Here is a 15,706-nt window from a genome sequence, read left to right as displayed (position 1 = left end):
CCACAACAAGAGAAGCCACCGCAATGAGAAGTCTGCTCGCCGCAACTAGAGAAAGCCCACGAGCAGCAACAAAGACCTAACACAGGCAAAAATAAGTAAGTAAATAAATAAATAAATGTGCAATTAAAAAAAAATTAAGGGCGTGCCCCCCACACATTGATCAAGATGAAGAACATCTAATGCGATATTTTAAAAGTCAAAATGAATGCAAAAATTTCATGACCAACAAAATCAGTGTTACTGATTTTTCCTTTTGCCTCAGACTCCAGTATGGCTCAATACTGTTACTGATCCTATATTTTAAAATGCGATATTTAGTTCATCATGGATTTTGGCATTCATTTTGATTTTTTAAAGACTGAATTAAAATATGATCTCTCTTGATGACTGCAGTTTTGCGTGCGCTTTGAATCCTGAATCTGAGAATGAATGCCTCACTTGTCTTATCTTAGTCTTGGTCCAGGCGAGGAGAATTTTACACTTGATTCAGCCCTGTGTAGACTGAGTTCTACTAGAATTTATAATGACCACAGAGGGGTTATATAAATATGCCTGCAAAAGGTACCAGAATATGCCATCCCAAAATATGCCACTTGGACATGAGGATTATTTTGCACTGATGGGAACTGAGAATCAGTAGATACAAGAAAAGCTCTCTGCTAACCTCCTGTTTTGCCTAAAAGCAGGACATAAATTTGTAAAGGTGGCTTCCCTCCCCTCTCTACCAGGAAGGACAGGAGTTAATTACTGGAGACAAGTCTAGACCCCTATCAGCCCAGAGATGGCACCAGAAGAATCTGTATAACAAATCTTGCTTATCTACCATTAGTTTCCCCATATATTTGCCTTCCCACAGTTTGCCACACTTAGAAGCTCACAGTCCTTTTCCTTGGTCTTGTCACTTCTCTAAAAATGTACTGTTCTTTTGTTAAGATGCTATAGAAGCCCGAGTTTTAACCACCCTTTTGAGTTGCTCATCACTAAGTGCTCCCGTGTGTATGCATGATGCATGTGTCATAAACTTTTGTTTGTTTTTCTCTTCTTAATCTGCCCCTTGTTAGTCTACTTTACAGGCCCCTAGCTTGAGAACCTAGGAAGAATAGAGGAAAAGAAGAGTTTTTTCTCCCCTGTACCTGCATAGGTCACTCAAGTGAGTTTTAGAGGTTTGTAACATAAAACTCCAAATAAAAGGGAAAGAGTTCCAGAAAGTATTTAATTTTACATTCTCTATTTATAGATGAAAAAAAAAACTTAGACCCACCAAGCTTTGACTCATATTGTGTCAAATTAAGACTAACTGCTGGGGAGAGAGGGGGTTGGCCCCAGGCACTGGGCCTTTTCTATAGGAAGGAGACACGCTTGGAGACCATTTGCTTTAAAAGGATGGAAATCATGTAGGTCTAACTCCTTCTTGAGGGCTTGGGCTCTTTGTTTTAAAAAGTGATAATATACCACCCTCTCCATCACTCTGGAAAGTAGTACTGAAAGTTTGCTGGGGGAGGGGGAAACATCCCACATGAGAAGATCAGGAGGCTGAGCTTGCTGCATTGCAGAGGTGGAATCTGAATGCAGTTTTACTCCTGGATGCCTGAGTGGTACCAAGACCTTTACATTAGCAAATGCACGTGGTCGAGAACAATTTTACGCTCTCTCTCGAGCAACTTCACCCCTGAGGCAGTGACCGTGCTCCTCATTCCTCATATAAGCACAGATAGCTTTCTCCCCGCTAACTGCTTCCACTTATCTCTCTCTCCCTCTGTTTTTTTTTTTATTAAAATGTGCAATACAACAAGAAAAGGAAAAGATGATCCTGCTTCCTGCCATGCAAGACGGTATGCAGAAGGCCAAGGTTAAATGCAGCATTTGGTTTCTTAAGCTTCTCTAATGTATAGGTATGAAAAAGCAATCAGGGACCAGAGTTTACAGTGGTGACTCTCTGAGGATGAAAACTTGACTTTAATTTGGACTCTCTGGCTAAGATAAAATCTGCTTCTGCTATCATTACCCCACTTATGTTTGTTCTTACTTTCTTTCTACTCTGCCACCCAGCTGAGTGGGAAGAAATTAACCTGACCTTGAAGAATACTCAGAGAATCTTCAGGACCATTGGGTTTTCAGTATCCAATAAAATTCTAGAGGCCTACCAACGTTTAGATCATAGACTCAAGGACCTGAAAAGGATCTTAAAAATCATATTCAGCACACATTTAACAGACGAGGAAAATGAAGTCCAAAGAACTTGTTCCATTTGTGAGTTAGTTGGAAGCAGGGTCAGAATGAGAACAAGCTCCCTCTTCCCATGGCACCATGACTAGGTTCCAACTATGTCCAGCTCATTCCCAGATCACTCGTGAAGGAAAATACCAGGCCTTCCACACAATGTTTGGAATTTCCTTAGTACAAGTTAAAAACTCCCAAGGTTTAAGTCTCAAGAAAAGTCATCTCAGAGGTCATAGGAAGGAGGTATTTCACCATTCTTAGGCTTATGGGGTCTTCATCCAGATCAATATCATATATTGAAATTAAACCTGTGTATTGTTTTTTCTACCCAGGAATGATTAGACCATATCTTTCCCCTCAAGAAGTTGCTTCCACAGGGAGATCAGCTCGGTGCTTTGTGACCACCTAGAGGGGTGGGATAGGGAGGGTGGGAGGGAGGGAGACGCAAGAGGGAAGAGATATGGGGATATATGTATATGTATAACTGATTCACTTTGTTATAAAGCAGAAACTAACACACCACTGTAAAGCAACTGTACTCCAATAAAGATGTTAAAAAAAAGAAAAGAAGTTGCTTCCACTTATGTTTCTGATCTGCTTCTACCCAACACACTCCATATTTCTGGTTTTAGATTCTGAGGCAGCCTGTGGCAGGTGGGTTGTGCAAAAATAAGGAGTATGGATTGATATCCATCCTGGAACCTAATGGTTAAATTCAACTCACAGATGAATTTTGTTTGTCCCACACACTGTTTTCAAATTTTCATTTTGGGTTTTATACTCTAGTCTGCTTTACTTATTTATATGGGCTGCCTGGCCCCTGAAGACGTTTGCACTTATAATCCCTGGTTAGAACTTCTCATCCCTCCTGAGAATGAAGTTGTGGGTGAGTGGACCTTGATTCTCTGTGAAGAGTTTTAAGACAGGCTTCCAGGGGCCAGCTTCTGGTATCCGTGCTGGACCACCAGCCCTCCCATAACCTTGAGCAATCAAAATTAGTTCTCTGAAGTGATAATACTTTAGACTCATATCCGTCTTGAAACAACAACCTGGTTTTGGAAATGCAATCCATTTCATGGACTTCAGTAAAAGAGTGAAAACAGATTATATTGCAGTATTAGCCAAAAACCTGACCAGAAGTATTTGGGGAGTTTTAGTCTAGAGTGTTACTGCCTGCCAGCAGTATTAATTTTTTTTTTCATCTTGAGGAATAACCTCACCAAATATACCTATACAAGCTACTTTCGTTTATTATTTTTTCTGACGGTATGACAGCATCTGTACAGTTTTAGAAATGATTATTATCCTTCAAAGTTTTGTGGGGTTTTTTTTAAACAAAAAACCTTCTGAATTATGGGCTTTCTCTGACAGTCTAGGTTGCATGTTCTAAACTAACGTGTCTCAGACTGATTTTGCAATAACGTAAAAAGACAAAGCCCACATGAAAATAAAGAACTGTAAAATAGGATTTAAGCTGTCATATATGAATTTAGTTCATCATTAGTCTCTTAAAAACCTTCAAACACAAACACTTCATTCTAGTTCATAAAGATCGCTACCTTTGAGAGTTAAATATCTTTCAGTTCCTTTTAAATAGTTTTCTTTTTCAAAAGTTCAAACATTCCATGTTCCACAAATTCAAAAACCCTTCAGCTAGTGTAGAGAAAAACCGATATTTCAAAACCATGGCTTTCTCAATTTCCTTTACACATGCCTATCGTGAAAGAAAAAAAAAATCCTTTTATGCCTACTGATGTAGACTTATTCAAAATTAGTTCTCTATCTACTCAGTAATATTTTTTAAAGTTTCACCACATCACCCATTCAGTGGTCATTCATTAGACCCACAGAAGAAGTTAGAGTATTATCTCATCAATATACTTAGTAAGTTTGTAAGTTAAAACTCCAACAGTGAAAAATTACAATAGTCTCTCAGGGTTATAAAGAAATAAATGTGATTCTGAGCCTTCTTTTGTTGCAAAAACAAAAAACAAAACAGCTCCCGGATTTCCATGGGAAACTATTAGGAAAACTTTGGGAAATTCTCCTCGTAGAATTTGTTTTTCATGAGGCTGAGCGGTCATCTCATCTAATGTCCTGTCAATAGCTATTCAAATGGGTAGTCTACACTTGCCTTTTACTGGTTGATAGAGATTTGTAAGATGTTGACTGTGTTCTGAGAAGGCTGACGTCCACAGAACTCAAAGCTTTCACTCCACTCTACAGAATACTGGACTAAGTAGGCCAACTAGGGGCAGGACTAAGTAATCTCATCCCTCAGAGAAGGATGTTTTCTTTGGTAATTTCACGTATTTTGACGGCTTGTGTAGAGGAAATGTTTAATCACATGGTGTTGAGATAGATCTAATTTAACTGCTCTTAAAAAAGCATTAAACCCATTCTTGGGAATAATCAGAGTTGAATTCCAAATGCTGAAAACATTAGGATTGCTCTCATCATGCATCTGGTAAATTTGATTAGACCTACTCTCCCCATAGATGTCAAGTGTACAAGCAAGAGTTTTTTAGCCTGTGTTCACTTCAGTCTTATGTCAAAGGTATTGTGTTGTCTCATACTTGTAAGATTTTAAAAAATACACCTTCAAACCCAACTCGAGAAAATGCTCAAACTGCAAGTAGCCATGACCCAAGAACCAAGGAAAACAATTACTCATCTCACCCGAATGTTCCCATTTCCAAGAAAATTTGGGCCACTACTGAGAAGCCAAACACACAGAAACAAAGTTACGGGACAACAAATTAAATCGTTTCTAAAACACTAAGTCTCTAATCCACTGGCCTTTCTGTCTGCGTGCCAATTTATCTTGACTCTGCATACTTTGCTGTTTCGGACCAAAGGATAACATCACTCTGGTCCTCGGGTGGGGCAGGGCTGCACTGACTGCAGTGTGAGTGCCCGCCATCAAGGAGGGAGGTGAGCTGGCCTTTGAAATGAGTGCATAGGCTTTCCACTCTGTGGGAATGTGTCACTGCACTACAAATGTACTAAATCATCTGAAATCTTCCTGGAAAAAAACATCATTAGGTTTTTTAAGTCCAAAACTGAGCTATTAATGTCTGGATCTGGTCTGTTGACATCAGAGTCATTATCTTTTAAAGCTAATTTATTTTAAAGGCATTTAAGTTGAAAATGAGTTTCTGAATGTTAAAATTATATATTCCTGAATGCTCCTGTTCATTGCTTCCCGATGACAGTAGATTAAAGATGAGCTTTCATGATTAGCCTGAAATTCTATTTTGGATGCCCTCAGCTTCACAGCAATAAAGTAAATGTATGGAAGCTTTATTATTTTATAGAGATGCATATTTGTGGAGGGTCTCGGCATGAATTTAGAGCACTTGTTAATCCATGGAGTAATGGTTGGAATCTGGGACATAAGACCGGGGTTAAATTTCTTTACCTTCCTAACCCCAGAGAGTCTTTGGGAAAATAGAAACAAAAGAGCACCAAGTACTTAAGGTACGACACTGCTGTATTCATAATATAGAGAAATAACCACCATGCCTCATGGACAGGAGGTGCAGTTCTCCACGGGCCTACAAAGCTCTGCTAGTAATAATTGTAACTGGATGCTATCTTTGCTGCCTTCAGAAAGTATCATAAAGTGGAGTTATTACAGGCTGCAAGCGCGCTTACTGTGCTGGCCTCTCACAGGAGGAAACAGGTAACATTTATCCTTCGGAGGGCAACGTCAATGGGTTTCTATTTGTTTCGTTTACATGCATCCCCAGTTGCCCGCTATCTGCTCCCTCCTCCCTCCTTCTACGAGATCAATTTGAATTAGACGCTGCGGAAGTGGATGCTAAGTTTGGCCTGCCCTCTGCCTCCGGGGAGGGCGCCACCCGGCGGCCCGGTCCCCTGGGCCCTGGGCGGGGCGGGGCGGGGCGCGTACCTGCAGAGGATTGGGTGGCGTGAGCGGCGACGGGAGGCCGTGTCCCGGAGACTGGCTGGCTTTCTGAGGGGAGCTGGAGCTCTGCTGAGTTGGAGACGGTTGGTTCCGGTTCTGGGGGTGAGGGTGGGCGGGAGGAGCCGGCGGCGGCGGCTGGGAGGCGGGCGGCGGTGGCGGCTGGGACTGCGGGGGCACCTGCGGGTGCTGGCTGCCCGGCGGGGCGGGCGGCGGCGGCGGAGGCGGCGGCGGCTGCTGGAGCTGCTGCAGTTGCTGGAGCTGCTGCAGTTGGGAGTTGAGGGATGAGGTAGCTGCGAGGAGACAGAGGGAACGTGGAGCTGAAACAAACACGTGGAGCTGAAACGTACACGACCAAACCGCGTGCTGTGCCTTTGCCAGCCGGCACCCCGCGAGCCGAGACGGCTCCGCCTTAGAAAAAGTTTACCTTCATGCCCTGAAACTCCGTGGTATTTCAGAGGGTTGCGGGGCACTGCGAGAACAAGAGTCACTTCTCGGGGAAATTTTAAAATTTAGGGAGGACCAGAGTGTATAACCCATCAGGCATTACTTCCAAAGGAACGGAGCAAACCAAGCGGGTGTACTAGGAACAGAGGTAATTTTTAAGTACTTTCTCCCTCTCTTCCTTTCCACACTGCTTGGGAAATACACGTAGACTTTCAAGATCTGATTTAGATTTTTAAAGTTCAACCCATTTAATTCTTTTGGCAAATGCTCAAATGGAGTTAAGAACAGAAAACTAAAGTGTTCGTAATCTCCTTTTCATCATCGATGCCACTTATGGTGTCATTTCTACTCGCTGCTTCAGACCTCCGCCAATTTGCTTAGACATTGAGTTTCAAGTTTCTACAGTTTTTTAAAAAAAATTTAAAGATAGTACATGTTTCTTAGTTTTGCAGAATCAAAAGCTTGAGTCTGAACTTTTTGCCTGCTCATCAGAGAGACAGACACAGCCCCACACCGGAAGGGTTATAGTCAGCGACTGTGCACTGTGCTGACTGGTCACACTGGCACCTCAAGGACAAGCCAGGAACCGAGAGGATGAAGTCATCTTTCCAGATTTCCTTGTTCTGTGAAAAGTAAGCGTTGGTGGGATAAGTTGTCTTAACACCGAGCTCACTATATTTGTTCTCATGTGCCCATCTAGCCCTGAACAATTTCTGCAGCAGGAAAACAGTTCGGCCAAAGAATGATCTAGAGAAAAGTACTGCTACAAGTTCACTTTTTTCTTTGCCTGAATATCAGCCTAAAAGCTTTCTAATAAGCCTACAAATAAACATAAGGATCAATGTTGAACCCATAGGCCTTGGCTGCAATGCTATCCTGTTCCTCCCCTACTTAGAATTAGTCAAGATTCCCAAAAGTAGTAACTCCTGTTTGCAACATTAAACTAGTCCCCATTAAAAAAAAAAAAAAAGCTCCTTTAAAAAAAGAATCTAATGGTTCTGTAAAGTGACATGTCATACATCTGACTTCATACAACAAAGATGTTCTTTAAAAATATATGTATTTTGAACCTTATGTTGAGCACATCTGAAGAAGTTTCTCTGAAAGGAAGTCAACCAGGGACTATTTTTGTAAAATTAAGAATCACTTTCTGCAACGAAAACACCAGCTAGGCACTAGTGCTGTGTCTGGTGGTATGTAGGATTTAACAGGGAGACATAGTCCTGACTTTAAGGAGTTTATAGTATATTTGTGGATATAAGATTAACTCGTAAGAAATAATCAGGTTTGGGGTGCCTGTTACAGTCCTGCTAATTAACTGAGATGCTTGATCCATCTCAGTTAATTGCCTAAATGGTCAACAGTGTGGAAACTGACCAAAAGGTCCAGGAAAATGAGGAGAGGGGTTTCTCTGTGGGCTAGAGAGGCCAAGGCAGTGTTTCTGAGGACCGAGAGGGCTCAAAAGAGTGAATTCTATACCCAGAAGGAAGGAAGAGAGGATATTGCAGGCTGAGGAGACACCCAGATGACAGTATGGCTTAGGTGATGTTTCTGAAGGACAGTGTGGAGAATGGACTGCCTGGAACAGAAACTTTGGGCCGTTCTGATGATTTTAGACCTTAGAGAGGTGGGAGCCTGTCTCTGAAAGTGGTGGGAAGATGGATCACTCTCAATTCACCACTGGTATAAGTCAGATTTTAAATATATAATCAGGTTTGTTTAAAGCAAGGCATAGCTCTATTGATGAAATGAGAGCTTGACCTTTCCCAGGGGCACCAAATACCAATGCTGGGCTCTCAGGTCCATGTAGAGCTTCCATGTTGGACCAGTGGGGATGGCAAGTCCTCGCTGGGTCAGTGAGTTACTCTAGGTCTGTTCAAACACTCAGCCCAGTGTGCGTCCTGCCTTTCATTTAAATCCAGAGTGCTCTGGGACTCTACAGGTAGAGACGGCTTGTGAGAGAGAGGGCTGGAAAATACCCAGTCAATGGGGACTCGGAACTTTCTGCTCAGTTTTGCTGCAAACCTAAAACTGCTTTAAGAAATAAAGTCCAGGGCTTCCCTGGTGGCGCAGTGGTTGAGAGTCTGCCTGCCGATGCAGGGGACACGGGTTCGTGCCCCGGTCTGGGAAGATCCCACATGCCGCGGAGCGGCTGGGCCCGTGAGCCATGGCCGCTGAGCCTGCGCGTCCGGAGCCTGTGCTCCGCAACGGGAGAGGCCACAACAGTGAGAGGCCCTCATACCGCAAAAAAAAAAAAAAGAAAGAAAAAAAGAAAGTCCATATTAAAAAAAAAATACCCAGTTAGCATCCCATTTATCGGAACTTTAAGAGAATGATCTGGTTTTGCCATTTTCCCCTCTCCCTGCTCCTATTGTACAAAATCACATTTTATTGAACAGCTGGGAACCCAGCTCAATTCTGACCCCCCAGGATCTTCTGCAATCTGGAGGGAGGGTCCTGGGGGAGTGGGGCTTGAGCTCTCCTTTTGGTGGAGTTATAGACTTTGGGAACCTGATTGCATCTGGCCTCCTGCCTGATTCAAATCAAGCCTGTCCTGATTCCTTTCAGGTGGGGGGCACATATGTCAGTGCTTATTTTCATGGTTGACTTAAATACCATACTGTTTCATTTTGGTTAGAAAAGCATTTATCTAAATCAGCATTTGAAAACAGGAGAGACTGGGGAATACTGGCAGATAGACATTGGCAGACGGGTAGGTGCAGCAGAGCCTAACCTACTAATGAGACGTGGTCCCAAATATGTCTTCATTTCCTGATGTTGGTGAGTTCACATTGCTTGGCTATGTCTTTCCCATAACCCGCATCTTGCCTGGAAAGGCATTAACCTAAACTAAACCTCTTTGAGTTACATGAACTAATTTGACATTTGCAAGCAAGAAATGATGGACAACAAAATATGTTCAGGTATGTACAGGATGCAAAGAAAAGCATGAGGGGGCTGTACAAGAATGCCACTCTGGTCTAAAAAATGCCAAAGGCACCTACACAATAATATGAAAACAAAGCAAAAAAATGCAAAAATATGGAGCCTCTAAATCGCTCATTGTACAAAACATACTGAGATACAGATACAAGTTACGAAGGTTCGAGGACATATTTGAACTACAGAGGATGTTTGCAGATAAAATGATGATTGTTGGGGGTAAAGCTTTGACCCTATTTCACAGAAGATTTAAGGCTTTACTTTCTTCCCTGGTATTTATGTCCTTTTATGATTATTTCCTCTATGTCTGGTTACTATACACTCCATGGGCCAATGTTTAATATAAAATTTAACTACATTAACAGTAGGTATGAAAGAACTAAAAGAGAGGCACAGAAGTTTTCATTAGGATGTTTGAAATTTTAAAAACTTACAATTTTGAAAAAGAAAACACAAAACAATTTTCTATCGAACTTGGAATTTCCTAGAGTGGATTGGAACTTCCCAAATAAATAATTTAATATCACAAAGGAGAAGTCAAGAAGCTTGCATGTCTCCATTTGTTCAGTTTCTATATATCAACTAATTTAGGAGAAATTTTCTTCTTTGGGATCCTTGTTAAAGGTGTTCTCAGGAAACCAGGCACATAAATAAAGCTCCGCCACAGAGGTATCAGAACTATATGGGATGGGCTTTACATACAATTACTTCCAAGGCAGAGAAACGGAAAGTAAACTCATCCTCTCTACCTGCCCATGAAGGGCAAGGCCGTGAATGATGCTGGAGAAATACAAACGTTTCTTGTACTTTGCAAGGTACTGAAACACCCTGGGATTCACAGAAAGCCAAACAGGACTCAAATGCTAAAGGAAGTGTGATTCTTAGCAACATGCTCACTCACCTTCGTTAACACAAAGTACAACATCAGACTATTATCATCAGTGTAGTCAGGGGCTCAGTGTCAGCATTTTCTGGGACTTTCCAGGTTCGGGGATCTGTGGGCATGGTTGGCAAACTGGAGGCTTGGGTTTGAGAGTCCGCTGGGAAGGATTACAAGCTCTGGGCCTGGCTGGGACCTGAGTTGCCTTATAGCAATACACTTACAGAGGGGAGAGGACCCGTGCTAAGGAGGAGGGAAGCGGGCGGGGTTTATCACTGCAAGGGACCAGGAATCCTGCAAAGAGTGTGATGGTAATGGCTTTTCAAGCCCATCCTTAGCCCAGTCCCCTGGCGCACGCCTGGGCTTAGTGAGGGAAAGAGCACCAAGTAAAAACACAAAGGGCAACCTTGAACTTCTTGCTAAGGGCAAGAAGCCAGATGCCGAAGACCACATACTGGATAGTTGCGTTTATATGGAATGTACAGAATAGGCGAATCCACAGAGACAGAAAGCCAGATAAGTGGTTGCCAGGGGCTGGGGGGTAACTGCCCGTGGGTATGGGGCTCCTGGGCGGGGGTGATGAAAAAGTTCTAGAACTAGATAGTGGTGAGTATTGGAGAACATTGTGAATGTACTTAATGCCACTGAATTGTACGCTTTAAGGTGGTTAAAATGGCAAATTTTATGCTATGTGTATTTTACTATAATAATAGTAATAATAACAATGTTATTAATAGCTAATAGCTGTTTCTCCATATTCGCATACTGGAGACCAAGCCGCACTGCCTTGGGACCCCACAAGGGAAGGGAATAATCCTTCTCCACTCTGCATGGCTGTGTAGTCCCCAGGGCTAGGGCTGTGCCTGGCAGAGCAAAGGGAGAGACATGGGCAGGGCTGCAGGAGGCCGGCGGCACGGGGAGGAAAATGCTGTGTCCGCTGGACGGGGAGGGGCACAGGTCTGGCAGTGGGAGCAATGGATTGCTATCAACGTGGACCGTGGATTCAGTCCTGGGCGCACACGAGACACCCCTCTAGAAATGCTGCCGAAGCTGGACTCTGAACAGGCCAAGAACAGTGACGGCAATTTGGGTTCAAAATCAGACAGTGCTTCACAGTTTGGAAAGCACTGTCATTTAAAATGGATAAATTAGCTTTTTCTTTGGCCACACCATGTGGCATGTGGGATCTTAGTTCCCCGACCAGGGATCGAACCCGTGCCCCCTGCATTGGAAACATGGAGTCTTAACCACTGGACCACCAGGGAAGTCCCCGGATGAATTAACTTTTCAGGACAACCATATGGATAGATGATATCACTGCCATGTTACACATATAGAACTTGGGCTCAGAAAGGTTAAGTGACCTGCCTGAGTTCACACAGCTAATGAGCGCTATGGCCGACTCAGTCTTAGGTCTGCCACTTCCCAAAGCCTCTTAACAGAACAGAATTGGGGGCAAGCTATTTCCCCCTGAGGGTTGGAACGAAGATAACTACTCCCTCGTAGAGGGATGCCCTCCATGGCCCTGCTCTTGCGATGAGGTGGCACAGGTCCCCAGCTTACAGAGGCTGCTTTGAAGGTGTCTGCTCAGTGATGAATCGTTCAGCTCCTGGGAAAGTGTGTACAGTTGTACCCCTGTCCTGCTGCAGGCAAAATGTGTTTTAAAGCCTACTGATATGAAATATAAATGTGTATTTTGAGGATAAAGATGCTAATTTGAGTGTGAGCCATGAGTTATTTTAAGACCAGGGACATGGGGTCGAGGGAAAGTGGATGGGAGGTGGGGAAGGGCCACAGCGCACTTCTTTCGTGTCACAAGTTTGCCTCTGTGGTGAGAGAATGTTTCCTCTACACTTTGACCTTGGGCGGCCCCAACACTGCACAGCTTGGTGACATTTTAAGGAAAGTAACCAAGTAGGGTATCAGGTTACGTTGTCCATGGAACTCTGTGATGTGTTGTCTCTAGAGTATAGTCAGGTGGCAGCTAAGAGTTCTCCAAATGGCTTTGTCCCTTAATTGGGGACAGTGACTCCCAGATCAGCCCCAGTCTTACAAATCAGTGAACTCATGGGACACCGAAAAGGAAATCCCATGCTCCCTGACGTATGCAGTCTTTGCCTCCCTAACTCTGTATTTACTGTTCGCTTTTCTTGCCCACTGAAATCCCTAGAAGAAGAAAAAAAATGGAATCTAGAACAACTCAACCAGAAGAATTTGAGTCGGTAAAACTGGACATCTTCCCTCCTTCCAACCCCCTACCAAGTAATAACATCCAAGGTAGCTGAAGCAAGGATGCAGGTCAGGAACTCTTCCTGGTACCCTCATTAACAGCATCCCTAGCATGCACCGGCAGACAGAAGTTTTTGTAAAGTACGTGGAAACGGCATTTTGGGGACTTGGGATTTTGAAAAAGTACAGAAGGTGAAGACTTTCTGGAAATTTTGCCTTTATTTTGGCAGCAATGCCCCAAACAAGCAAAATCAGTTCTGCCTCAAAGATTATGATGTGTAACCATCTCACATGCAGTCAGTGTTCTCAGCTCCAGAAATATGGCTAATACATATCTTTAATCTGTCATTTGCTTTGTTTGCATTTAAGGCAGAGATCTAAGTATCTCTTGAGATGTCAGGGGAAAACAAAGAGAGAAATTCTTCCAGTGAACATATTCCCACAAATTTCCATGTATTGCCTGAGTCACACAAGCTTCTTTCTTCAGTCAGGTGTTTTCCCCAACTCTATCTCAAATTATGGACCCGAATCACCTGGGGAATTTGTTAGACAAGTGGATTCCAGAGGGTAGGACAAAGTCTGCATTCTAAAGCACCAACCGTGCCCCCGCAATGGGGATCAGGAGCTATTGGCCTTGGGGCTCCTAGCAGTCCATCCAGGAGGGGAAGGCTCTTCCCTTGGCCTTCAACCTGAGCAGTTTGTTTATCTATCTCCATAATTTTGAGGATATTTCTTTTCAAAAAATGAATCTGTTCTTCCATTGGCAAAAAATATCGAAATAAAAACCACTGGTTGGAAAGAAGAGAAAACAGACATCTGGGAATCTTCCAGCATTCTTTAACACCTTCTTTGAGATAGAAGAGCAATTTGCCACACATTACTGCCTTTGTTGACATTTAGGGGAGCACTCTTGTTGGAGTATCATAAATCTGAGACACACTGTTTGCTTTTAGATGCCCCATTAAATAGGGAAGATGGAAAAACTGGAGGACAAGTGCCCACTGTAAAGCAAAGGGGTGAAGTGGTGGCATGGGCCATCCCAAGGGGAGCTGCACCCACCAAGCAATGTATCAGGGAGGCTGAGAACTCAAGGTGGCAAGTTCCCCTGAATTCCCACAGGGGTTTGCTGAGGCCTTCCTCTGGAACAGCTGACCTCCCAACATCTCCGCCTGCAGAATGGCCTCCAGCTAGGCCTAAACTCTCAGGAAAATAATGGGAAGGCTCTCCTCTAAAGAAACTGAAAAAACTGGGGAAGAATTAGGATTTCCAATGTGGATGTGGCACCCCAAAGTACATCCTTCTCTTCTCAGTCACCCTGAAGAAACCAGTCAGTTCACAGTCTCACCCCAATACACAGAGCTCTTCATCGCTCTTCCGAGTCTTGAGAAGTCCATCCAGGTTCCTACTGAGTGCCAACCAAGGTGAAAGGAAAAACACCCCCCATGATACTGATACTTCCCCCATGGAATTGCAGAACACCAAAGATAAAGATTTTTTTAAATCCTAAATAAGAGTTCAGAGAGACAAATAGAAGGCCACATACAGAGACATAACGCAAATAGGCACCATACTTCTCATTAGCAAAACAATAAAAAGCTAAAATCAGTGGAGCAATGCCTTCTACCTTCTGAAAGAAAATGATCTCCGGCCAAGAATTTTATTGCTGGCTAAACTGTTAACAGTGAGAGTGGAAGAAGGCCCATTTGGGAACTTACAAGGACTTAGCTTATCTTTACTTACTTTTTTCTTAGGAAGTTGAATAGATACTTCAGCAAAATAAGGGGGTGAACCAAGAAAGAGGAAGATTTAGGATGCAGCAAGCAGTGTGCATCCCCCACAAGAAGAGTACAAGGGAGCCCCACTATGACAGCTGTCTGGAAGTTCTAAAGAGTACCCAGTCCAGACTGCAGCATAAAGGAAGGGCTCTAGTGAAATATGTCCAGAAAAAAAGGGGGATTCCATGGAAGTGATAAAATATTTGTGCTTTTGGAAGAATTTGAGAGTATGAAAAAAAGAAAAAGAAAGGAAAATAGAAACTTCAGGGAAAACAAAAGCTGCCTGGGAAAGCCACAATCTAGAAATGAAGCATCTGGTCCAAACTAGAACAAGAAGTCATTGAGCTCCAAGAAGAAACACTGAATGGATTTAATGCTATAGAAAAAGTAAGAAGCTGAAAGATGGTAACTACTTTCTATAGAAGGTATACCATTCTTTTCATCATCATCATCATCATCATCATCATCATCATCATCATCATCAAAGGGATGGGCAATAAGACACTTCAGGCAAAACCAACAAACAATAGAAGAAGAAATGCATAGTTTTATAAGAAACAAGAGATGAGACAAACAACATGACTCAATTGTGCAATAAAATGTGGCATAATTTTGAGCACCTGGTCGAGTATGAGAGGATAGTCTATTTGAGTATTTTCTTTGAGTGGCACAAAAATCCAGACTGAGAAGGACATCTGATCAGAGCACATATTTTGGCTCTGCAGGAAATAGTTAGGTAGCCACATTAAAGTTAAGAATGTTTACGAGACTTCAATTTTTTGAAACAACCTGTAAACAACGTAGGAAGGATTTAATGAGAATACAAATGCTATCATCCTTGACAAGGTAGAAGTGAGAGGCTGGTGGGAGGGAGGAGGGGAAGTGAGGATCAGAGCACTGAGTGGGGAATCAAGAGACACCTCTATAGTTGACAGAACAAATGGGGATTTAAATATGCTACTTAAAGTTACAAAGTGAACAAAAAATAGCTCTATTCTTCTATTAGGAGGAGGGAGGAGGAGAAAGTGGGAGATGTTATAAGTGAGCTAAACCCAAATACACCATAGCAGAAATGAACAGATGGTACATAAAGCTAATAAATCGAGTCAGAGGTAAATGGAAAGTGTTTAGAAATGTGGAGGTAAACCTATAAGGCTGAAACCAGAAATGGTTCAACGTGATTGCCTTGGGGGAGTAATCCTGAGGGTGGAGAGGAGTCTAGCTGAGATATTGTGATATTCAGATCCATCCCAGGACACTATTTGGACTGAGTTTCTTGAGTTCCTT

General features: G+C 42.9%; 1 protein-coding gene across 1 annotated transcript in view; it reads right to left on the bottom strand.

The window, feature by feature from the left end:
* Nucleotides 1–15,706, bottom strand: part of POU6F2 (POU class 6 homeobox 2) — a gene marked incomplete at its 5' end in the record, with an annotated part of 481,865 nt that overhangs the window by 116,648 nt on the left and 349,511 nt on the right. Inside the window, one exon of the mRNA XM_081244434.1 lies at nt 6,134–6,438. Coding sequence (XP_081100560.1) covers nt 6,134–6,438 — 305 coding nt within the window. The remainder of the gene's footprint in view (nt 1–6,133; nt 6,439–15,706) is intronic.

Source organism: Mesoplodon bidens (genome assembly GCF_964165515.1).
Source record: "Mesoplodon bidens genome assembly, chromosome: 9".
Lineage (NCBI taxonomy): Eukaryota > Metazoa > Chordata > Mammalia > Artiodactyla > Ziphiidae > Mesoplodon > Mesoplodon bidens.
This window is presented reverse-complemented; position numbering and strand designations above follow the sequence as displayed.